At 41.2% G+C, this 26,726-nt stretch overlaps 2 protein-coding genes across 2 annotated transcripts in view; both read right to left on the bottom strand.

The window, feature by feature from the left end:
- COL4A6 (collagen type IV alpha 6 chain) overlaps nt 1-26,726 on the bottom strand; it is a 451,051-nt gene that overhangs the window by 191,757 nt on the left and 232,568 nt on the right. The window lies entirely within an intron of this gene.
- Nucleotides 19,476-21,745, bottom strand: LOC311614952 (RAF proto-oncogene serine/threonine-protein kinase-like). Its single transcript, XM_084870056.1, has 2 exons — nt 21,577-21,745; nt 19,476-21,481 (listed from the first exon to the last, which is right to left on the bottom strand). Exons 1-2 carry the CDS (start codon nt 21,648-21,650, stop codon nt 19,834-19,836), a joined length of 1,722 nt encoding a protein of 573 aa, XP_084726182.1. The 5' UTR covers nt 21,651-21,745; the 3' UTR covers nt 19,476-19,833.

The following is a 26,726-nucleotide window of genomic DNA, read 5'->3' as shown; positions in this document are numbered from 1 at the left end:
ATTGAAATTGTGCATGTCCAGTGGAAACTCACAGTAGCACCCAATAACCAGCTATTAGGGTGTTGGGGCTCAGTAGTCCTGCGCTCTGGAAAGGTATGACTGTGGTATCCAGAGTTCTGTATTTGTGGGGTGGGCACATTCATTTTTTGCTGCTGCACCTGTGGTTGATATGCGCACACTCACAGTGGAGGATCACAGGGGCTCCTGAGCTGTGTTTGCTGGTGGGGGTGCTGATGTACTCTGACGGGCCCTGGCACTGAAGCTGCATAAGTTAGGCATATGTGTGCAGGTATCCAGGATGAGTGAATTCAGAATTTCTACCAAAGGGAAGAGCACCCTGTCTGTACATAATCACACCCAGCATGGCTCAAAGCAGCTCCCCAGAGGACCCTGTGGATATATGGGCTCAGGGTGCCTGGCCTTTGGAAATGTGTATGTCTGTGGAAGTGAGTTTACTGGCACAGAGCTCTGATGCACTTTGAGGGACCCTGGCACTGAAGTTACACAGCTGGGTTGTCTGCGGTCAGTTATTCAGGTAGAGGGAATTCAGAATTTCTACTGTGGGGCAATGCACCCTTGTCTGTACAGAATCACACCTAGCAGGGGATCCATGCAGCTTCCAGGAGCTGCCTGTGGAATGGTGTGCCCTGGGTGCTTATGCTGCTGGAAACATGCAAAAGTGGTGTCTGGAGTTCTGCTGCTGAGGAGGGGGAAGATGCAATTACTGATGTGGGAATGGTGCATCCTTGGAAGTGTAGGTACCAGGGTCCATGGGTCTGTGCTGAGGTAGCAGGCTTTTGGCTGGAGTGGCTGCTGTGTCACAGGCAGTGTCAAAGTCCTGTCTGGGTCGTTGTGCTGATGAGTTCATCGAAAAGGCTGCTGTCCCCTTATGATGTCATGGGCACTGTGCCCAAGTACTGCAGTCCAGGGAGTACCCTCAGCGGTAGTAGTCTCTCCTTGTCCAAGAGAGCGTGGTCTGCCAGTACCTGCTGTTCTGTCAAGATTTAACTGTCCCTTATTCACTAACACACGCACACCACACACATCCACACAGTCTCTTTTCATACCCTCACTCACTCACTTCCTCTCCCTCACTCTATCCTGACAACCACCATCTTTTTCTCTCCCTCACTTACCATTTTGAAAAATTAGTTCATCCTCCTTCTTTTCAAGGAATGAGAATGACTTTTGGTTTCTTATGGCATCAAAATCCCTGTGTGGCAGCCCTGTTACTCTAGTTCAATTTACTGTATCAACCACCAACTTGAAGCTGGTGCCTGGAACACTAATTTCCAGTTTTGAAACTTCTCAAGCCATTTCCTACACTTGGAATGCTCCTTGAGACCTTTTCAATACTCCTAGCATCCCATGTATGCAGACCCAGCCTCAAGTTTATATCTCTTATGGAAAACTCGAATAATACTAATTAGATAACTGTAAATTTAATTAAAAAACAAGGGGGAAAAGAAACAAACAACAAAAACAAGGTAAGCAGGAGGATTCTCATTCTTTTTACAGGTAGTTTTCTTATTGGTGGTTTATTCAGCAATGCGTTTTTCACACATCCTTCCTTTTCTATTTCAGTATTACCACTTTTATTCAAGATGGTACTCTCTACCTCTGTCTGCCAGAAATTTTCAACATTGGCTGTTTATTAGAATCATTTTGGGGATCTTTTAAAACACTGTTGTACCCAAGATAATTAAATCACAGATTGTGGGGTTGGTTAATCTCAGGTATCAGTATTTTAAAAATTATTCCAGGTAATTCTAAGGTTCAGAACCACCAGTCCAGAAAAACACTAAATTCTTCTTCCAGGTTTTCCCCACCTTTTGGTTCTCTCAACTGTACCATATTTTACTACTGTTTAAATTAGGGGTGTCGAACTCAATCAGAGAAGGGGCCAAAATCTAAAATCCAGCCTAAATCGCGGGCCGAATGGTTTACTGAACAGTCATAAACTGACAATGTCATAAACTGACAGCGGAGTGCAGTGATGACAGCGCGGTGCGGGCCACATTGCAAGGCCTGGCGGGCTGGATTTGGCCCGCGGGCCTTGTGTTTGACACATGTGGTTTAAATTATCAACTCTAACTATTTAATTCTCCTATTCAAGATCTTTCAATGATATTGGTCTCTCTCTCTCTCCATTTCTCTCTCTCTCTCATCTCTATCTCTATCTTTCTCTGTCCCTCTATAGGTAAAGCATATAGATAATCTATATATACTCTATCCATTTTAGATCGATCTATCTATCTATCTATCTATCTATCTATCTATCTATAAATATGTATGCTGTATTAAATAAAAAATGCAGGATAGAATAGAATATATGGTATGTTTAATTGTTAATTTTACATGTGCATTATTTTTCTTTTGCTATATAAGAAATTTCCACAAACTTAGCTGTTTAAACTTAGCTTAAATCAACACAAATTTATTGACATAATTTTTAGGAGTCCAAGCATGATTTAACTGCTGCTAAGGGTTTCTCATTGTTTTAAGATGTAGGTTTTATGATCAATCAGGTATGGTTAGGCCAACAAATAGGGAATGGCAATTATCCTATCTAATAAAAGAGTAATATGCAAATTGACTGTATCTCTGCTACACCCACAAGCCACGCCCACCATCCAATCAAGAATGATTATGAAAATTCATCCAACCAAGATGACTGCAGCCACAGAGAGAGCAGGAGGCTGGGGTTTCCTTGACAATGGAGGAAGCTAAGCTTTCTGCCTGCCCTGGCCTGCTTTGGCCTCCACTTAAGGCTGCAAAGTTTCAATTATAGAAGATAAATAAATCCCCCCAAAAAATGGCTACAGCCACAGAGCAGGCAGGAGGCTTGGCTCTACTCAAGGCTACAAAGTTTCAATTATACCGTGTTTCCCTGAAAATAAGACATCCTCCAAAAATAAGACCTACTTACAGGTTTCCTCCTGAGTGAAATATAAGGCATCCCCCCAAAAATGAGGGCCCCCCGCTAGGCTAAACATGAGAAATTTGGTCCACTGATTCTGAAAGAAATGGAGTCACAAGAAATTCACCAGGAAATTCAGGAATTGGATTGTTATGATGATGTTCCAGAAGATGATGACATGATTGTCATTGAACAAATGAGTAAATTCTTGATACTGTAGGATTCACAGTTTGTCTGGTTTGTGTTGACAACTACCATACTACCTTACCATATACAGGTAATAAATTTTCTTTATTTTCATTTAACAATAAATGTGTATCGTATTCTTCTTCATGGAAAAATAAGACATCCCCTGAAAATAAGACCTAGCGCATCTTTGGGAGCAAAAATTAATATAAGACACTATCTTATTTTAGGGGAAACAGGGTAGAAGATAAATAAATCCCAGATACCAGGGCCTCTGCCTGGGTCACTGGGGTGTGTTGCCAAACTGCAACCCTCACTCAGGCTACCACATGCCCCAAGGGAATCCCCACCCTGATCTGGGACACCCTTCAGGGCAAACCAGCTGGCCCCACCCATACACCAGGCCTCTATCCTATCTAATCCTATTGAATAAAAGAATAATATGCAAATTTACCATCACTCCAAGACACAAGATGGCTGTCCCCATGTGGTCAAAGATGACTGCTCCCATGTGGACAAAAGATGGCTGCCACAAGTTGGCCAGCGAGGGGGGGGGCAGTTGGAAGGGACCAGGTCTTCAAGGGAGAGCAGTTGTAGGCAATCAGGTCAGTAGGGGAGGGCAGTTGGGAAGGACCAGGCCTGCAAGGGAGTGCAGTTAAGGGTAATCAAGCCTTCAGGAGAGGGCAGTTAGGGTTGACCAGGCAAGCAGGGTAGTGGTTAGAGGGTGACCAGGCTGGCAGGCAGAAGCAGTTAGGGGCAACCAAGAAGGCAGGAAGGCGCGCAGTTGGGAGCCAGCAATCCTGGATTGTGAGAGGTATGTCCAACTGCCCATTTAGGCCCAGTCCCAATAGGATTTGGCCTAAACAGGCAGTCAGACATCCCTCGAGGGGTCCCATATTGGAGAGGGTGCATGCTGGGCTGAAGGACACTCCTTCCCGTGCATGAATTTCACATACCGTGTCTCTAGTTGAAAAGAAAATATGTTATTACAAGCCTCCAGAGGAAGGGCCCAGCATGCAACATGGGAAAGTAACAGGATATGTCAAGCGGCATAAGTGAGGGGGAAAACATGGGCAAGAATCTTTATTGTAGTTACCATGGGAAAGGCAAGGCAAAGAAGAGTAAGCAGGTTTAGAACTGGCCAGTTTAAATAATTTCAGAGGGTTCTGGGTTATAGAAACTGTTACTAGTTGTCTGGTACCTGGGTTTTGGATGATTAAGGCAAAGGAATATTACCTCCTGGAGTGTAAGATTCAGATAGATAGGGTGGTTCAGATATGGGTTTGGATTGGTTGGTTTGTATATGAAAGAAACCCTCCTGGACAAGTTATTTTCTCTCTGTAAGGACTGGCTAGTTCTTAGAAAGGGAGTATTTTCTGAGACAGCAAATTCCAAGTATCAAATCATCAAGAATATATAAAGTAAGAATATATACTTAAATACATTCACTAGATTGAAATCTTGGTATCAAACAAGGCTGGGACCCAAGCTCACTACTTATTGGCAGAATTCAGTTCCTTGTCATTTTAGGACTGAGATTCCAGATATCTTGCTAGCTGACTGCTAAGGGTCACTCTCAGCTCCTAGAGACTGCTCTCAGATCCTAACTACATGGTCCTATCATAAGACAAAGATTCTTAAAATAAGTACTATATGATTTCACTTATATGTGGAATCTAATGAGCAGCATAAACTGATGAACAAAATAGAAACAGAGGCATAGATACATGGAACAGACTGACAACTATCGGTTGGGAGGGAGAAGGGAAAGACTGGTTGAAAGAAGGTGAAGGATCAGACAATGAACATATATGAATAACCCATATACACAGACAACAGTGTAGTGATAGCCAGTGGGAAGAGGGATGAGGGCTGGGTGACGGTAGGCAAAGGGAGAGAAGTGGGGAGCATCTGTAAAAGTATCAACAACAGCAACAACAACAAAAACAGTTGGAAATTCTTATATAATGCAACTTATGTATCTCATCACCTTTCCCATATTACATAACTTAATCAAGACTGACAGAACATCATATTTATAGGTCTGCAAAACTCAAGGGAAGAAGATTATATAGGCAGGGAAAAGGCATCTTAGAATTCTGCCTTCCATAATTTAGAATTATTTATACGTATATATTTGCATTGCAGAAAAGTTTGGAAAATGTTCATGAATCACCTCTTTTGAGGGGCTCTCAGATGATATTATATTTAGACATTAATTTTCTTCTATAAAGCACATATTATCTAGGAGGCAAGGAAGAAAATTGTAAAGGAAGAATGGAAGGAAGGAAAGAAAGAAAAAAGAAAGCAAGAACCTTCAGCTGCTTATTGAACTAAGTATAAATCCATTGTCAAAAATGGTTCTCCATAACATAACATCAACTTTGTAAAAGGAGTCATTTTCTATTACCCCTTCAAATGATCCCTTATTCAAGCTAAACTAAGTACTCTGGCTCTCATTTTACCCTGTCCTTTTTTCTACATATGGCACACCCATATTAATCTACTGTTTTCATTTCTGTCAAAATTCTACCAATTGCTATCTCCTTTGCAAAATCATTAATGATCCCATTAGCATGGGGTGATCCCTCTTGCTTTGCAATTCCTGAGCAATAGATCATAAGGATTAAGCTCCCAAACTCTAAGGTCACATATAACTTAGGTTCTATTCCTGGCTCTTGTTACTTTCTAGCTGGGAAATCTGGGGTAAGTTGCTTAGCCTTTAATAAGTCAGGACCATTGATCAGAGGAGATAAGGCAATTGGGAAAAGAGCATTAAGCCAAGGGGAATTAGCAGAGTTGGAACACTGGAATTGAAGCATCTAAGTCAGAAATCCAAAGGAAACAGCATATGCCTTTAGAAGGAAATAAACTGTGTGGGACTGAGATTGGATGAGGATCCAGATGAGTGGAGCTTTGAAGTTCAAGCCCAAAATGTAGCCTTAGCCTTGGAAAATTACCCAGCCAAAGTCACAGACACTAAATATAAAGCAAATGTTCCATGAAACCAGGCAACATCATCAGTAATGCTTTCCAGGCTATTTATCCAAAACAGAAGGTTCTTCCTATTTAGGTGTCTTCGTGGTAGTATATGAGAATGATAATTATAGGTAAAGAAATTTCATTTGTGTTTTTTTGAGTTGAATTTATACAAAATAAACAAATAAACAAACAAAAAACAACAGTCCTTTTTTTCCCCCTCCAAATATGCTAGTTAGATTATGAGAGGCAAAGCAAAGAACAGTATTTTCTAGCCCTGTACTTAATAAAAACCTTTTACTAAACTCCCCGTTCTGGTACAGTAGGGCATATTGCCAAACATTGCCAGGTTGCAAGGGAAGTGAAGGTTGTGCCTTGGCTTCACCATATGATATATGAAATTAACATTACTCTGGTAAACCATGTTAATAAACCCAGGACCTGGATTCTAATTCACAAATTCTCTCTTTTTTTTTTACCTATATAATAATTGGGAGCCACATCATTAAAATATACCACTTTATTAAGATGTACCCTTTAATTAGCACCTACAATTTTTCAGATACTTTACACACATGATCCCAATTATTCCTTACAATTATACCAGCTAAGTATTCTTACCCCCTTGTTGAAGGATGAAGGACCATTTGTGAGTAGCAAAAGGCAAGGCTGAACAGTATCACCCATTGGTCTTTCCTTCCTCTGGCTCCCCTGCAGTAACTCAGGTTACTGCAAAACAACTTCCATCTGTTCCTAAGACAAGTGGCTCTTCTAAAGACAGCAGGCCACTGTTGCATTCTAGCAGTGCCTGCTGATAGTTTGATTGGCAGTATGGAGAAATGGATCACTAGAATCAGAAAACTGAGGGTATGCAGCTTCTAATTGTATGTGGACCCTCAACCAAGTTCCCTTCCTTTTCTGGGGCCCTGCTTCTTCATCAGTAACATGATAGGATAGGACTAGATTTATGGCTTGGAAATGTTTTAAAACTATGGAACTATTGTTACATAAACAAAATCTTATATAAAGTCAAATCAGTGACACTGGTTAAAAGGGGTGGAGGCAAGAAGAGCAGAGAGGCAGCCTTTGCATCACTCTACTGTATCTCAGGGCTTGAGGGTTGACTGTTTGAAAACACAGTTGTACTAGTTTATAACTAAAGGTACTTTCCAGCTCTAACATTTGATGGTTCATAAGGTGGCGAGTTTACTCTTAGATTTTCCAGAGCATTTTCCCTTACCTAAGCTGAAAATAGAACAAAATCCAAGATGGGGACCATGACATGCTCTTCTTATATTTCTAATTCAGTAGACAATTTTATTAATGCCTTCACTTCTAAGATTCCTTTACACATCTGGAGACAGGGAGAGAAGACTTAAAGGCTACAGGTGTGGCTATCAGATAAAGTCAGTTGCCAAAGTCCTATGCTTTGTTACCTAGATCAATGCTGTACACTTAATAGGAGATGTTAATACACCATTAACATCACTGGATAAGTCCTCTAGACAAAAAATTAGCAAAGAAACTTCAATCCTAAATGACTCACTAGATCAGATGGACTTAATTGAATCAACATCTTTAAAATATTCCACCCCCAAACTACAGAATATACATTCTTCTCAAGTGCACATGGGGCATTTTCAAGGACAGACCACATATTGGGACACAGGCAATGTGTCTCCAAATTCAAGAGGATTTAAATCATATCAAGCATCTTCTCAGATCACAATGATATGAAATTAGAAATCAACTACAATGAAAACAATCACAAAAATTCAAACACTTGGAGGATGAATAGCATACTATTAAACAATAAGTGGGTTACCAAAGAGATCAAGGAAGAAATAAAACACGTCCTGGAAACCAACGACAATAAAAACAGAACAATACAAAATCTTTGGGACACAATGAAAGCAGTCCTGAGAGGGAAGTTCACAGAATTACAGGACTACTATAAAAAACAAGAAAACCTGATAATAAACCATCTAACTCTGCAACTTGAAGGATTAGAAAGAGAGCAACAAGAAAAGCCCAGAGTGAGAAGAAGAAAGGAAATAATATATATCAGAGCTGAAATTTATGACATAGAGACAAAAACAAAACAAAACAAAACAAAAACAAAAACAAAAAAAAACCCAAAAACAAAAAACAAACAAAACAAAACAAAACAAAACAAAAAAGCAATACAAAAGATCAATGAAACCAAGAGCTGGTTCTTTGAAAGGATAAACAAGATTGATGAACCTCTAGCAGGTTCACCAAGAAGCAAAGAGAGAGGACCCAAATAAACAAAATTAGAAACGAAAGAGGTAAATATCAACAGACCTGACAGAAATACAAAGAATCATAAAAAATACTATGAGCAACTCTACTCCAGCAAACTGGTCGACCTAGAAGAAATGGACAGATTCCTAGAAAAATACCTTACAAAACTCAACCAGAAGGAATAAAAAAATCTGAATAGGCCATAACTATAGAGGAAATTAAAAGAGTAATATTAATAAAATAAAAAAAAACTTGCAACAAACAAAAGCCCTGGACCAGATGACTTCACAGGTGAGTTTTATAAAACATTCAAAGAAGAAATAAAACCCATCTTCCTCAAACTATTCCAAAAAATTCAAGAGAAAGTAGCACTTCCAAGCTCTTTCTAGAAAGCCAGGATTATCCTAATACCAAAACCAGATAAAGACAATACAAATAAAGAGAATTATAGGCCCATATTCCTCATGAACATAGATGACAAAATTCTAGCAAATCAAATCCAGCAGTAGATTAGAAAGATCATACAACATGACCAAGTGGGATTTATGCTGGGGATGCAAGGATAGTGCAATATCTGCAAGTCAATAAATGTGATACACCATATAAACAAACTGAGAAATAAAAATCACATAATCATATCCATTGATGCAGAAAAAGTATTTGACAAAATACAACTCCCTTTCTTGATAAAAACCCTCAGCAAGGTGGGAATAGAAGAACCATACATCAACATAATAAAAGCCATATATGACAAACCCACAGTCAACATCATACTCAATGGGCAAAAAGTAAAATCATTTCCACTAAGAACAGGGACAAGACAGGGATGCCCAATCTCACGACTCCTGTTCAACATAGTACTGGATGTACTAGCCATTGCAATCAGACAAGAAGAAGATAAAAGGCATCCAAATTGGAAAAGAAGAAGTAAAACTGTCCTCATTTGTATATTATATGATATTGTACATAGAAAACCCCTAAAACGTCATAAAAAAAACTACCAGACTTAATAAATGAATTCAGCAATGTAGCAGGATGCAAAATAAACATGCAGAAGTGTATGGGTTTTCTATACACCAATAATGAACTAATAGAAAGAGAAATTAAATAATCAATCCCATTTACCATTGCAACAAAAAATTAAAATACCTAGGAACAAATTTAACCAAGGACATAAAGGACGTGTATTCAGAAAACTTCAGAATACTGAAAAAAGAGATAGAGGAAGACCTGAACAAATGGAAGAATATACCATGTTCATGGATTGGTAGAATCAACATCATTTAAATGTCCATACTACCCAAAGCAATCTATAAATTCAATGCAATCCTCATTAAGATACTAACGGCATACTTCAAAGACCTAGAACAAGTTCTCCAAAAATTCATCTGGAATACAAATAAAAAAGACCCCAAATAGCTGCAGCAATCCTGAGAAAGAAGAACAAGGTTGGAGGGATCACAATACCATATATCAAGCTGTACTACAAAGCCATTGTTCTAAAAATTGCCTGGTACTGCCAGAACTGGTTTGGTTCAGTCGATAGAACATCTGCCTATGGACTGAAAGGTCCCAGGTTTGATTCCGGTCAAAGGCATGTATCTTAGTTGTGGGCACATCCCTGGTGGAGGGTGTGCAAGAAGCAGCTGATAGATATTTCTCTCTAATCGATGTTTCTAGCTCTCTGTCCCTCTTCCTTCCTCTCTGTAAAAAAATCAATAAAATGTATTAAAAACAACCTGCCTGGTACTGGTACAAGAACAGACATATAGACCAATGGAACAGACGAGAGAACCCAGAAATTAACACAAGTCATTATACTCAATTAATATTTGACAAAGTAGGCAAGACCATGCAATGGAGTCATGACAGTCTCTTCAATAAATGGTGTTGGGAAAACTGGACAAATACTTGCAAAAAAAAAAAAAAAAATGAACCTAGAGCACCAACTTACACTATACACAAAAAGAACCTCAAAATGGATAAAGGACTTAAGCATTAGATGGGAAACCATAATAATCTTAGAAGAAGCCATAGGCAGAAAAATTGCAGACATTTGTTGTAGTATCATACAGTATTTAATGATACAGCTCCTAGGGCAATGGAAACTAAGGAAAACTAAATGGGACTACATATTACCTAATAATAGAGAAACATGTAAATTGACCATACCTTCGCCACGCCCACAGCCAATCAGAGTGATTATGCAAATTAACCCAATAAAGATGGTGGTTAATTTGCATAGATACCTGGGTCCAGGAAACCTCTTCAGCACCCTGGTCACTCCAGCCTGCCATCAGGCAGAGGCTTTAGGCTTGGGAAGGGGCCAAGCCTGCAATCAGAGGTGCCGGGGGCGGGGAACACCTTCCTAAGACTAAAGCTTAGGTTGGAGGCTTTAGGCTTGGGAAGGGGCTGAGCCTATGATTTGAGGTGCTGGGAGGAGGGGGGAGGGACCCCTTCCCAAGCCTAAAGCCTGGGGTGGAGGATTTAAGCTTGGGGAGGTGCTGGGGGGAACCCCTTCCCAAGCCTAAACATGGGCGAAGGCTTTAGGCTTGGGAAGGGGTTGAGCCTGGGATTGGAGGGAAGGGGAAAATATCAATGGAAACATATTCTCAGGTGAGGATAAAAAGAAAAATAAAGAAATGTCATATTCTATGAACGACACATCTTGAAAATGCTTAAAGAAAGTTGTCATTTTTTCATGGTGAAGGGACTGGAGTCTGTGTTGATGAAAATATCTTGGTGGCTGTGGTGACTGGCAGTGGCTGCAGCAGCAGGTGATGGGACTGGTGCCTTCCCCTGATCAGCCCAGTTGTTTCAAGCAAAGGGATGCCAGACTTCAGCTTAGGTCCCCTCCCAATGGGGAGTGGGCTTAAGCCATCCATAGGACATCCCCTGAGGACTCTCAGTATATGAGAGTGGGAAGACTGGGCTAAGGGACCCCTCGCCAGTGCATGAATTTCATGCACCTGGCCCCTAGTGAAAATAGTAAGCATCTACACAGCAAAAGAAACCATCAGCAATCCAACAAGAAATCCCACTGCATGGGAGAACCTATTTGCCAATGTTATCTCCAATAAGGGTTTAATCTCCATCATTTACAGGGAACTCATACAACTTAGCAAAAAAAACATAACCAACTCAATGAAAAAATGGGCAGAGGACCTAAATAGACACTTTTTGAAAGAGGACATTCTGAAAGCCAAGAGACACATGAAAACATGCTCAAAATCACTAATCATCAGAGAGATGTAAATCAAAACAATGAGGTACCACCTCACACTGGTCAGAATGACTATCATCAACAAATCAACAAATGACAAGTGCTGGAAAGGATGTGGAGAAAAGTAACCCTCCTTCACTGCTGGTGGAATTTTGGACTGATGTAGCCACTGTACAAAACAGTATGGCATTTCCTCAAAAAATTAAAAATGGACCTGCCATCAGACCCAGTAATACCACTTCTAGGAATATGTCCCAAGAAAACAGAAACACCAATCAGAAAGCATATGTGCACCCCTATGTTCATAGCAGCACATTTTACAAGAGCTAAAATTTGGAAACAGCCTAAATGCCCATCAGCAGATGAGTGAATTAGAAAACTATGGTACATCTACACAATGGAATACTAATTTACAGAATTGCTGCTGTAAAAAAGAAGCAATTGTTACCATTTGAAATAGCATGGATGGAATTGGAGAGCATTATGCTAAGCAAAATAAGCCAGTCAGTGAAAGAAAATTATCACATGATCTCATTCATTTATGGATAATAAAAAACATTATAACCTGATGAACAAAAATAGATACAGAGGCAGAGAAGCATAGAATAGACTATTAAAATACAGTAGCTAGGCTGGGAATGTTTCAGGGGGGGGTGAGGTAAGAGATCAACTGAAGGACTTGTATGCATGCATATAAGCACAACCAATGGATGCAAGACACTGGGAGGTGGGTGAGGGCATGTGCCGGCAGGTAAGGGAGGATGGAGAAAGGTCAATTGAGAAAAAATGGAGACATATGTACTACTATTTGTAATACTTTAAACAATAAAAAAATAGGTGTTTAGCAAATACTCGCTATGTACTTGTTTTCTCAAAGGGAATGTTAGCCCTGGGGTATCAGTACCTTAAAATGAACATCCTCATTTAGTCATAGGTCCTCTAATATTCTCAGAGAAAGACAAATCTCAAATACTATCATTTTATTCTCATCAATATTTATAGCTGACCACTGTGTAATCTGACATTCTGATTATAGGGAATGTCAGGACACAGTGCTTTATAGCTGGAGTCCTTTAAAAAACACATTAAAATCTACAATGACAACATCATACAAAATAACAAGAATATATTAGAGGCTTCCAAGAAAAAGAGGCCTGAAGAGGAAGATGGAGCTTCTTTATTATTTCTTTTTAAAGAATATCTTTGATAATGTTTTTATTGATGAGAGAGAGAAAGAGAGAGAGAGAGAGAGAGAGAGAGAGAGAGAGAGAGAGAGAGAGAGAGAGAGAGAGAAAGTTAGAGAGTTGTTGTTCTACTTATTTATGCATTCATTGGTTGATTCTTGTATGTGCCCTGACCAGAGATAGAACCTTTGACCTTGGTGTATCGGGACAGCATTCTAACCAGACAGGGCTGATAGAGCCTCTTTAATTGAGAGTGTTGGGCAAGGAAGATTATTAGATACTAATTTTCTCTTTGAAAAGATGTTTGGGTTATACAAGACAACATCTGAAGAAGAGCTGCACTTGAGAAATGTGAGTGAGATGAAATCCAAAATGCAGAACCAGAAAGAATTGTAACATGTTCAATTCGTTTAGTGTTATATCTATTGATTTGCTAATGCTACTACTGCTCTGTTGCTTTGCTTGACTAGTAGAGGACAAGTAGCTCTTGTGCTTTAGGTTTAATCCACTAAAAAGAAAGATACAAAGACATAAAGCTGAATTGTCCTTTTGAATATTACTGGGTGAAATTCCCAAGAAAAGTTTTCTTAAAGACCACAGAAAAACTCTTTGATTTGCCTCATTTGGGGTAAATCATGATTTGGATCCAGACAGTTCACAGATCTGGAGCCAATCAATTCAAAGGATGTTATGTTTTCAAAATAATTTAAAGAGGGGTCAGAAAGACAGGCACACAGGAAGCAAAAGTTTGCAATTTTCAGTCATTGATGGTTCATGTATTCACTCTGATATTTTGATACTCATGGTCAGTGAGGGGTTAGTTAAAGTAAATGGAATAAAGTTCTAGTTTTCAGAGCTCATAAAGCATGAAGATTCAAACAGTCACCACACCTAACAAAGGTTTACTTCTCCCCTTCATCTGGAAAACAACTTAATCTCTCCATACCCATTTCAAGATGGGTGAGAACACCAACCCAAGCCAATGAGTTATATTCCCTTTACATCAAGGCTCTACCCTTACCTTCCATTGTATCCAAACAGCAATATCTCACTGAAAACAAAATGGTTCCTGAAAAATAGCATTTTGTCAAGTCAAAATCATTCTGCTCTTTTCCATGTGGCCCAGATGGTGTATACTCTGGGTCTACTGAATGCCTAATGAGAATTCAAATTAGGCAGGACACAGTAGTAAGTGACTGTGTTTACTGAATCTACTCCATTGTAACTTTTATGGACAGATTCATATTAGCAGAATCCAAAGGGAAAGAGTTTTTGCTTGAGTTCACAATCTGTCCAAATCAGCATTGTAAGTTGCATCCCAACCTCTTCCACAAAAGCAATTCTCTAGGTTGTTAGTTTGTTGTACAAAACCCCTATGATTTTTTTAAAATATTTATTGTTAAAAGTATTACATATGTACTCTTTTTCTCTCCCATTAATCACTTATATAAGCCTATCTCTACCCCTATAAAATCCCTATAAATTGCATACTTTAAAAATCACTATTATTTGATGTAAAGAATACTCATACTGGTGATACTAATAGTAGAGAACAGTGTGATTACAGGAGGTGAAAGCTTATATAGGGGCAGGGGGAAGCAGACATGTAATACTGCAGTGTCTGAACAAAGGTTGTTAAAGCAACCAAAGCCATTAGCAACTGGAAAATGCTTACCCCTGAATTTCTGCAGATTTTTTGGTCAAATTTGTTTAAGACAGGATACAGAGGTAGTACAAATGCTCTGTTGGAATATTCAGTGAGCCAGCCAAACACTTGGTTGGTAACTTAAAAAACAAAATGCCATTTTTCAGCAATACTTTCTTATCTGATGAAAACAGATAAATTGCGTGTCCACCTACAATCTCTTAAAAATTGTGGAATCCACTTTGGCATTATGAGAGCAACCATACCACCAGAAATACTGTTTAAATTGATCAACAAGTGTAATAACCAAGGTATTTGAGATTTAGGAACCGTTGTATGGCCAACCAAAAGAAAATCTGGGTAGGAGTTTCATGGGCTGTGGAAAAGATTGTATCTACCATGTGCCAATTTTTTTTCTCCACCATGGAGAAGGTATTAGAATTCCAGAGCATGTGATATGGATGTCCTCATAAAAGCTTGTTTCATTTCCAGGTGTTGTGACTTTATTAAGAAAGAAAGCTGTTTCAGGACTAGGGAATAAACATATTGAATGACCCTGGTTTTTTGGCCAGGATAAACATAGGCATAAGTTAAACAAAATGTTAAACTCCAACTCTAGCGTGGTGTCATTGATTGAAGAAATGGAGCAACTCTGGCAGGTTGAGATAAACTCAAAAGTATATGGAGATATGGGGGCTGAAAGTCAAATAACACCAAAACAAATTAAACAAATTTTAAATTTTTGACAACCAAAAACACTAAGGTACAGTCTCATTATTTGTGTGTGTGTTCCAATAACATCATTTTTTTAGATACTTAAATTTCATATCATTTTCAACAGCCACGGAACAACATTCTTTTGATTTTCTTTTCAAATAATAAAAAAGGATAAAACCATTCCAGCTCATTGACCTTATAAATAAAGGTGGTGGGCCAGATTTGGCTGCAGGCCACAGTTTGCAGACCCCTGTTCTAGGTGGAAGAACAGAGAATTTAGTGACCAGACCTATTACTCACACATCAAGATAGAGACAGACAGGGATAGAAGTGTAAGTCCCTGATTCCACAGGAGTGGTCAGAGAGCTGAGAAGTTCCTGATTCCACAGGAGTGGTCAGGGAGCTGAGAAGTCAGAGAGCTGAAGCGCCTGTCCTGAGGAAGTGTCCACTCCCTCACATGGTGGGACTTTGTATAAGGTGCATGTGCAGGATTTCCTCTGCCCAGTTAGGTACTCAGTTGCTTTCTTTACATCTTCTCAGTGGGCAGAAGATCGGTTACCAGGAATTCCATGAAGTAGGATGTGCACACGTCCTGGTAATCATGCAGAGCTGAAGGGCAGTCACCTACATTCTGGTCCTGCAGGGCCTTAGTGATGAGGACTGTGGCTTGGCTCAGGTAGGCAGGCTTGGCCCTCCTTCCTCATCATCTTCATCCTCCTGGCTCCCAGGGTTCCTGGTACAGACTCTCAGACTGCCTCCATTGTTTTTTAAAATATATATTTTATTGATTTTGTACAGAGAGGAAGGGAGAGAGATAGTTAGAAACATCGATGAAAGAGAGTCATCGATCAGCTGCCTCTTGCACACCCCCTACTGGGGATATGCCCGCAACCAAGGTACATGCCCTTGACCGGAATCGAACCCGGGACCCTTCAGTCCCCAAGCTGACACTCTATATCAGACTGCCTCCATTGTTGACAGGTCACCTATGTGGATAGGATTAGGGTCTTTGACCCCTTCCTTGAAGAAAAGTCAAAGAAGGCAAGCTTATCTCAGCAAGACAGAAAACTAGACAACTCCTTAGTGCTCCCACAGTTAAAGAAAATATCCAGGGTCTCCTGAGAAAGACTGGATGGCAGGATGTCTGCTGACACCTCCAACTTATCAGGCCCCTTTTCTCTGCAGAGAGTGTGGGGCAACCAGTAAACATCAGGTGGCATATGGGGCTCCTCAGGGAGCAATGTGGGGTTCAGACTTACATAGCAGAATATGTAAGTCTGGATAACTTGGAGGGCCATATCACTTCCCTACCACAGAAGGACTTGAGTTGAGGGCTGTTGCTGAGTGCAGAGATAGGCAAGGTAAAATGAAGCAAGTTCTCTTCCCGCTTTCACACTCCTCAATCACAGAGGCTTCGAATCTGCCAAACACCTGGGCCCTGGGGGAACTCCTCCACGTGGTGGTTTCAGTGGGTGTAGGCCAGGTCTCTGTGTAACTTGCAGAAGTCACTGTACTACTTCCAGACCACCACCTTTTTGACATCCTCTGGGTCCCTCTTTGAGATGGACTGTGCAGTCGGTCATTTTGCACTCAGTGTAGGCCTTGGGGTGGGTCCAAAGATCAGAAATTGTGTAGTGCCACAAGATGTTGTCCCTTGTCATGGCAACCCAGCCAGGGAAGAGCTAACTGCTGGCCAGTCTCACTATTTTTAAGCTGAAAGCCATAATGTTATTCAAACTGGATCAGAACCTCTTCTGCATTGATATGGGTTTCAACTTGAAAAGTGATGGCTAATTGTTCCCCTATTTTAATTCTCCCATTCTTTGCTAAGTGATAACTCTGACATTTTAGCTAGGCACCTAGCCACACTGAATAAAAACTACAATTCTTGTTATCAATTTCAGATGAGTATGGCCCTGAAACTAAATTCTTGCCTGTGGAATATGAGGGAAAGTGATGTCATGTGATAGAATTTTAAGTGTCTTTAAATGGAGGGACATACTATTTTTGCCTAGTTTCCAATTCTTTCATTTGGAATAAACATATAATGGCTGGAGCTAGAGCAGCCATTTTGCACCATAAGTTGGAAAATTATATGTTGAGAATGATAGTGCGACAAGACCTAAGGAACCTTGTTATCAAGGAGCTGCCATACAAGTCTAAACTGCCTACATTGACTTTTATATCATCTCAGGCATTGAGTTTTTCATTTCTAGATATTCTAGTTGGGAATTTTTAATGTCTTTTATGTCTTTCTTAACAGGTTCAATCTTTCCTCTAGCTTCTTAAACATTTGCAAAACAGTTAAATAACGTTTGAACATCTTTGTCCACTAATTCTATAATCTGTATTATTTCTGAGTTGGTTTTGAATGATATTTTCCTTATTATTTCTTTCCTTCTTCTTTTGAATGCCCAGTAGTTTTCAGTTGGATGTCCTATGTGAATTTTATCTTATTGGACGATGGATATTTTGTATTTCTATAAATAGTCTTGGGCTTTATTCTGGAACACAGTTAAATTACTTGAAAACAGTGTGATCTTTTCAAGGCTTTTAAAAAATCTTTATTGTTGAAAATATTACATATGTCCCCATTCCCCACCCCCCATTGACATATTCTAGTCTGCTCCTGTCTCCTGTGTCAGGTCTTCATTACCCTATTGTCTGTGTCTATGGGTCATGCATATATGCATTCATGTTCTTTGGTTAATCTCTTCCCATTCACCCACCCTCCCATGCATTTCCTATGAGGTTCCACTGTGTGTTCCATGCTTCTAAGATCTATTTTGTTCATCAGTTTATTTTGTTCATTTGATTCCACATATCAGTGAGATCCTGTGATACCTACTAGTATCTTTCTCTGACTGGCTTATTTCATTTAACAGGTCCATCCATTCTGTTGCAATGGTAAGAGTTCTTTCTTTTTTATAGGTGTATAGTATTTCATTATGTAAATGTACTATAGCTTTTTTATTCACTCATCTGCTGATGGGCACTTGAGCTGTTTCCAAATCTTAGGTATTGTAAATTGCACTGCTATGAACACAGGAGTGCATATATTCTTTCTGACTGGTGTTTCTGATTTCTTAGGATATATTCCTCAAAGTGTGATCTCTGGGTTAAATAGGAGTTACATTTTTAATTTTCTGAGGAAACTCCATGCTGTTTTCCACAGTGGTTGCAACAATGTGCTTTCCACCAGCAGTGTACAAGGGCTTCCTTTTCTCCACATCCTTGCCAACACCTGTTGTTTGTTGATTTGTTGATGATAGCCATTCTGACAGGTATGAGGTAATACCACACTGTCCTTTTGCATTGTATTTTTCAAAATATTAGTGACTTTAAGAATTTTTTCATGTGTATCTTGGCCTTCTGTATGTCCACTTTGGAGAAGTATATATTTAAGTTTTTTGCCCATTTTAAATTATATTTTATGTCTTTCTTTTGTTAAGTTGCATGAGCTCCTTATATGTTTTAGAAATTAACCCCTTATCAGATGTATCATTGGAAAATATGTTCTTCCATACAGTGGGCTCTCTTTTTAGTATATGTGCTGCCGAAGCGAGCACAGTGGGCTCTCTTTTTATTTTGTTGATAGTTTCTTTTGCTGTGAAGGAGCTTTGTATTTTGATGTAGTCCCATTTATTTTCTCTTTAGTTTCTTTTGCCCTAGGAGATGTATCAGTAAACATATTGCTATGAAAGATGTCTGAGATTTTGCTGCCTATGGTTTCTTCTAAGCTTTTTATGATTTCACCACTTACATTTAAGTCTTTTATCCATTTTTTTACATTTAATTTATTTTATTAAAATAACAATTGAGGAACCATCAGATAATTGTTTTTCGTTTTTTTGTTTTGTTTTGTTTTGTTTTTTTTGTCAGGCGCAATAAAAACAAAATTAAAACCCAAATCATCAAGAAAACCTGTATTCCTGGCTTCCTTGCATACACATGATGACTGTTGAGAGACAAGGCTGGCCAATGGCCCCATCCCATAGGGGCAGCTCCTGGAAAACAAAATTCAGCATGATGGAAGACTGCTCCCTGAGAGAGCGGAGTCATGGAAGGGGTAGGCTGGGCACCTCTTCTGGAAAACCATCCCAATGCATTGGAGACCTCCATGAAAAAGGAAGGGTCCCCAAACTCAAGTTCCAAAGTGCCAAAGCAGATGCTTTTAGGTGGCCATGGTCTCAACAGTCCTGGGCTGTTTGGTGCATTATGTGCAAAACTACCTGTATGGTGCCACATCACTCACCACTATCTGAAGAAAGTCCTTCCTGTGATAAGCATTCCTCATAGGAGCTGATATTCAAAGTCCACGTGTCCCCCCGTAATGGCTGGTCTGCCTACCTTCATTTGCTCTCCAAGTGCTTTTCCTTGCCCTAAAAGTACTTGTCTAGCCAATGTCCAGGGTCCCAGATCATATATTGCCATCAGCAGCCACTGGTAAATCTGGAGAAGGCTCAGCTCATGAGCATGGAGAATGCAGGTAGGGAGCAGGAGAAATCAGCATGGTAAATGGCTTCCTTATCCTAGGACCAGAAAGGGTAGAAAAGAGGGCAGCATGAAGTAAGGCCCTATGAGTAGTCTAGAAGGTCCTTAGCAGCAGCTTCTCTGAAAACAAGCTCTCTGCTCCCATAGAAAGGGAGCAGAAAGATGGTGCCTGCTGACTTCTCTTCCTCCCCTGGTGGCCTGAGTATAGGTGCAAAGTCAGCTAGAAGACAGGCAGTCTAGGGGAAGTGGTCAGTGTGCAGGCATTGATGTCCTCGGTGTGGGCTGCCCGATGCAGGGATGGCTCAGAAGCGCTCCTGTTGATTTTCGGTAAAGAGTGTTGGAGCAGCTCAATGGACGACAGGATATGGGGAAAAAGAGGCCTCTCTTCCTTAACTTTCTTCACACAGTCAGCTACAAGCCACTTCATTGCTTTCGGGCAGTTCTTGCATAGCTTACTAAGGTCTGGGGAGGCATACCCTCGGCCTACCATGAAGATGATCTGATCTCGGTTGTTGATGTGAGAGTAAGGTAGCTCCCCTGTCATGAGCTCATACAGCACAATGCTGTAGGAGTAGACATCAGACTGGAAGCTGAAAAGTTTGTTATTCTGCATTCGGATCACCTCTGGGGCCATCCACAGGATAGAGCCGGTGGGTTGTTCAACCTGCTGAGAACCACTCCAGCGTGACTTCACTGTTGCCAAACCAAAATCTCCAATTTTCACCGTCAGGCCTTCATGGAGAAATATATTGTTGGATTTCATGTCTCTGTGGATGATGTTCTTTGCGTGTAAGTAGTCCATTCCCTGAGCTGTCTGCAGGGCAATGTCAATCAACTGGAACATCTGGAACTTGGTCTCTTGGACATGCAGGTGTTTGTAGAGGCTGCTGCCCTCACACCATTGGGTCACAATCGCCAGGTTGTCCTTCATCATGTACCCTATAAAAAGCAGAATGTTCACGTGCTGTGTTTTGTGCAGGACACCCACCTCATTCCTGAAGGCCTGAAACTGCTCTGGTGTGGGATCAACAACCTTCAGGATCTTTACTGCAACATCTCCATGCCACTTGCCCTTATAAACAGTTCCAAAGGAGCCTGACCCAATCCGAGTGGAGAGCATCACTTCACTGGCTTCTATTTCCCAGTAATAACTTGAATCTCTCTGTCCACGAGGCCTAATTTTGTTTTGCTCCTGAGTCCCAGATCCTGGTGCCTGCTCTCTCTGTGCCGGCTCGGGGGTTTGGGGCTGTGACCAGCCCACTGGGCTCAGATTGTTGGGGCTGCTGGACAAGGCTGAAGGTGAGGCTGATTCGCCGTGACTTCGGATTGCATCCTCAATCATTCTGCTGTCCACAGGTAGGGTAGTGCTGACCATGTGGACATTAGGTGTGGATGTTGACTTCTGCCTCTGGGAGAGGGAACCTTCAGAAGAGGGGCTGGAGGTGTTGAATGTAAAGGCGTGGGGTGTGGAGTATCTGTGCTGGGAACTAACAGGCATTTGGGAAACAGACTCTTGCATCTGACGCATTGTCAAAGAAGGCAGTGCTGGGACCCCACTATCACCAATATTGGAATTTGGAAACAATAACAGTTGTCTGACATTACTCCAATCCACACATATAGTAGGTACTTTGGTGCTACAATGCTCGTGAAATTTGTAGCCACAAGTTTGACATCGAAATCCATTTAGCAAGAACTTCTGACACATGTCACAGAAGGCAAGCTTCAGGAAGGTCTTCTGAGCAAAGTTGTGGGTTGTGAGAGGAACGTGATCCAGGAAGTCTACTTGAAGTTTTTCTACAATCAAGGAGGCAGCATCAGTATTCCAATCTAAACGTGCTTTTTTACCTTTGTGTTCATGGAGAAGTCTGAAAATTATGCAGCACTCTGGTTGCAGGCCCCTCACCTTGAGTGCTTTCATAAGGCAGTCATGCAAGCTCATTCCATTTCATACATTGACCACTGTTCTTTGCTTGTTTGGCAAGAAAACACGGCTGGTATTGCTTTTCTTAGAAGAGTCCATAAGTTTGCCATCATCTGATGCTTTGCGCTGATAGCCAAACTGCTGAACTATTGTGGGGGAAATGCAGCTGGGGCCATCAAACACTGCATCTTTGAATCCAAAGCCATTGCTGATAGTCTTCCACCCCCCCCCTGTATGTGCTCCATTGATGCAGCTTACACAATACTTAAACCTGAAGGAGCCAGGGCGCCTCCGAGTCCCATAGTCTGTCCTGCGGCAGTGTCTGGCCCGCTCCTCCTCCCTGCGCCTGGTGAGGGAGCTGGAGGTGGTCACATTCGGTGCATCTCCAGCCCAGGGGATGACCCCAGGCAGCCCCCGCATCATCGCGCTCCTGCTGTGCGCCTCAGGGCACACGCCCCAAAGCCCGGCCAGCTGGTCCTCTTTGGGGGCCCAAGGAGAGCGGCAGGGAACCCTCCTTGTCTCACGCTCCTTCTGGTCTTACTCCCTCCATCTAAGATGGCGGCCCCAGCGCCCACCAAGTCTTTTATTCATTTTGATTTTATTCTTCTGCATGGTGTAAGTTGGTGGCTTAGTTTGATTTTTTTTTTTTTGCATGTATGTGTCCAATTTTCCCAACAACATTTATTGAAGAGACTTGTCTTGACTCCATTGTATGCTCTTGTCTCCTCTGTCAAATATTGAGTATAATGGCTTGGGTTGATTTCTGGGTTCTCTGTTCTGTTCCACTGACCTATATGCCTGTTCTTGTGCCAGTTCCAGACTGTTTTGAGTACAGTGGTTTTGTAGTATAATTTGATATATGGTATTGTGACCCCTTCAATGTTGTTCTTCTTTCTTAAAATTGCTGTGGCTATTTGCTTGTTTGTTTTGTTTTGTTTTGTTTTGTTTGTTTCATATACATTTTTGAGAGTTTGTTCTAGACCCATGAAATATGGTGTTAATATTTTAATAGGGATTGCATTGACTCTATAGATTGCTTTGGGTGGTATGGATGTTTTAATGATGTTGATTCTACCAATTCAAGGCTTGTTTTTAAATTCATTAGGCAAATCTAAAACAGCTTTGAATGTAGGGCTAATTTGGCACCACTATTAAAGCAAGACCTTTTGAGTACTCTGATGATATGTGAATTGAGATTTTCAATTCTGGCTAGTGGGAACCGGCTATTCTTAGTCTTATGTGATCTCTGAAGATTTTTTCTTCCTGCTCACTTTAGGTCTTATATACATGTGTTGATTAAAATTCAGCAGAAGATTCAAGGAGGATTCTGCAGATCTCCAGAGTTCTCTTTCTGTTGCAGCTCTTTACCTCAGTACTCTGTCCTACAAATTCTAGCTGCCTTGGTTTTCCCACCTTCTTGCTCCTCCTAATCCATATGGCCCTACCTAGGTTACTGCTCCCTGCATCACTGCCTGGGACCTCTATCCAGGCAGTAAGCTGGGATAATCCTAGGGCTGACCTTGTTTCTTTCCTGCCTCTCAGAGATCTCTGTTTTTTGTTGCCTGGTTTACAATGTCTGAAGAGCATTGTTTTCATTTTCTCTGATTTTTCACTTGCTTCAGGTAAGAGGGTAAATCCAGTCCCTGATACTCCATCTTGGCTAGAACAATGGACTTTTACACCAGAAAGAAATAAATGGCTGTATTGTCTAACCTACTATTATTTTGCATTTTCTGTCATTTGCAACCAGCCTAACAAATACAGAGCCGATCCTTGATTTATTCAGAGCAGTTTCTGACTTTAATACAGAGAAGCTAATATTTTTAGAATAACCAGAGACTTGATTAGCATCCAAGTAGAGTCAAAAACCTGAATGAAAACTGAAATCTTTGTCATTTCCTATGAGAAGAGTAGTGCTTAAGCAGGCAAGTCAATTCCAGTGGTGCCAGTTGACACAATGAAGTAGAATTTTTGCTTAGTGAGGTTATTTTTTCATTCATTCAGACAAAGCAATTGGAGAGAAGCTTATTCAATAAACTTTCCTTGAAGGCCAAAAGGCACATGAAAACATGCTCAAAGTCACTAATTGTCTGAGAGATGCAAATCAAAACAACAATGTGGTACCATCTCACACCTGTCAGAATGGCCAACATCAACAAATCAACAAACGACAAGTGTTGGCGAGGTTGCGGAGAAAAAGGAACCCTCGTGCACTGCTGGTGGGAATGCAGACTGGTGCAACCACTGTGGAGAACAGTGTGGAGTTTCCTCAAAAAACTGAAAATGGAACTCCCATTTGACCCAGTAATCCCACTTCTAGGAATATATCCCAAGAAACTAGAAACACCAATCAGAAAGGATATATGCACCCCTATGTTCATAGCAGCACAATCTACAATAGCCAGAATTTGGAAACAGCCTAGGTGCCCGTCAGCAGATGATTGGATCCAAAAACTATGGTACATCTACACAATGGAATACTATGCTGCCATAAAATAGAAGGAATTCTCATCATTTGCAGCATCCTGGATGGAATTGGAGAACATCATGCTGAGTGAAATAAGCCAATCAATGAAAGAGAAACACCACATGACCTCACTCATTTATGGATAATAAAGAACATTATAAACTGATGAACCAAAAGATAGATATAGAGACAGAGTAAAGCAACAAGCAGACTGTCAAATTACAGTGGAGAGGGGAGGAAGCTCTGGGGGTGATAATAGATCAACCAAAGGACTTGTATACATGCATGTAAGTACAACCAATGGACATAAAACTCTGGGGAGGGAGTGTATGTGTGGGAGGGAGGGAGGAGGGCAAAAAAAATCAATAAAATATATTTAAAAAAAACAAAAACAAAAAAAAATAAATAAAATAAAATCATTTGGGGCAAGCTGATTTTAAGTATTGCAAGCACAATTTTAATATGCAAATTAAAAGTTTTACAACCGGAAAAAAAAATAAACTTTCCTTGGACACTTACTATAGTCTAAGTAGCTATATTTTAGGGATATAAATATGTTTAGGCTGGGACAGAAGTATATCAGCAGTTCACAAGTTAGATAAGAAACCCCTTATTTAGAATAGCTCATAAATTTGGCTAAGAGGCTTAGTGCCAACTTTTTAAAAATATATAAATATCATCTTTTATTTTTTCTTTTATTTAGCGAAAATGCCTTTTCAACCGGTGGTTTCTCAGTGAACCATATAAATTATGCTTTCAGTAATAAAGTAATTTATACTTTTAGCATAAAGTAGTTTCTCCTGGAATAGGATATTCACACAAACTGAAAGTTTTACTAGTATCAATGTAATGGATAAATAAGTTGGACACCACCCTAACCACATGATTAAGGTGAACATTACCAATAATGAAAGAAAAAATTACATCATATTCCTACTGTTGGGAGGCACTGAGAAGGACATAGCATCATAGGGGAAGAAACACACACGTTTAACCTTAATGTATTAATGAGAAATAATCAGACAAATCCAATTGAGACACATTCTGCAAAACAACTAGCCTGAACTCTTAAAAAATATTAGTCATAAAGAAAAACAAAAGAAAAGATGAGATCTGGGGTTCTAGATTAAAGAAAACCAAAGAGACTGATAACTAAATGTAATGCATAATATTTTATTAGATTTTGCATTTAAAATACCCAAAGCTATAAGGACATTTTTGAAACATTTGGGAAGTTTGAATGAAGACATTATATCTATAAATTAGAGGCCTGGTGCATGAATTCATGCATGGATGGGGTCCCTCAGGGTGGCCTGCAGAGATTGGGCCCCAGCTCCTGCTCCCAGCCTCGCAACCCTACAGCTTTGTCTGGCACCCCATCTTGGCTTGGTGCTGCCCCCTAACCAGCTCCACCCTCCTGACTGCAGGGCAATTGATTGGTGTTGGGCCCCCCACCCAACTCCCTCAGCGCCTGGAAGCCAGGTGGCGACCCTGCTTCCTGTTACCACCACTGGTTGTCAACTGTGGATCAATTGGCTGGGCGATCACACCCCTGCTAACACCTGCCTTGCCCTGGCACTATCTGCTCACCTACTCCATCATCCCACCCTTGTCCTGCTCTCGTTGTGGCCCATCAGGGCTAGCAGTGCCTCCACTGCCCCCTGCTACCAGCACCAATGTTTCACATTGCCAATGCCCACCAAGTTCCATGCCACCCCCCAAGTAGTCAGTGCAGGTCATAGTGAGCAAACTCCTGGTCTCCCAGTCGAACGACTGACCGAGGGGACAATTTGCATACTAGGTTTTTATTATATAAGACTAGATGCCTGGTGCACAAAATTCATACATGGGGGGTGGGGGGGTCCCCTCAGCCCAGCCTGTACCCTCTCCAATCCGGGACCCCTCAGGGGATGTCTGACTGACAGTTTATCCAGGCCTAAACCAGTAGTCAGACAGCCCTCTCACAATCCAGGACCACTGGCTCCTAACTTTGCACTTGCCTGCCTGTCTGATTACACCCAATTGACCCTCCTGCTGGCCTGGTCATGCCCATCATTCCCCCCTGCAGGTGTAGTCACCCCCAACTGCCTCTTGGCCTGGTTGCCCCTTAGTGCCCCCCCGTTGGCCTGGTCACCCCTTACTGCACCCCCTGCAGGTGTGGTTGCCCCCAACTGCTCCCCGCCAACCTGGTCGCCCCTCACTGCCCCCCAATGTTGGTCTGGTTGCCCCCAAATGCCCCCCCCCCCCGTGGGCCTGGTAGTCCCATGCAGCATGCTGCTCAGTTGTTTGGTCACCCCTCAATAATCCCCCCTGCTGTCCTTGTTGCCCCACACAGCCTGCTGGTCAGTCATTTGGTTGGTTGCCCCTCACTAAGCCCCCTGCCAGCCTAGTCACCCCACACAGCCTGTGGCTCAGTTGTTTGGTCATCCCTCACTAACCCTCTTGCCAGCCTGGTCACCCCACACAGCCTGTTTGGTTGTTTTGGATGTGATGGTCACTTAGCCTTTTATATATATAGACTAGAGGCCCAGTGCATGAAATTCGTGCATGGGAGTATGTGTCCCTCAGCCCAGGCTGAAACCTGTCCAATCTGGAACCCTTTGAGGGATGTCTGACTGCCAGTGGGATCAGGCCTAAATGGGCAGTCAGACATCCCTCTCACAATCCAAGACTGCTAGCTCCCAACCACTCACCTACCTGCCTGCCTGATTGCCCCTAACTG

This window comes from Pipistrellus hanaki (assembly GCF_964339955.1).
Source record: "Pipistrellus hanaki genome assembly, chromosome: X".
Taxonomy (NCBI): Eukaryota; Metazoa; Chordata; class Mammalia; order Chiroptera; family Vespertilionidae; genus Pipistrellus; species Pipistrellus hanaki.
Note: the sequence above shows the minus strand (reverse complement) of the source record. Positions and strands in the feature narration are given on the sequence as shown.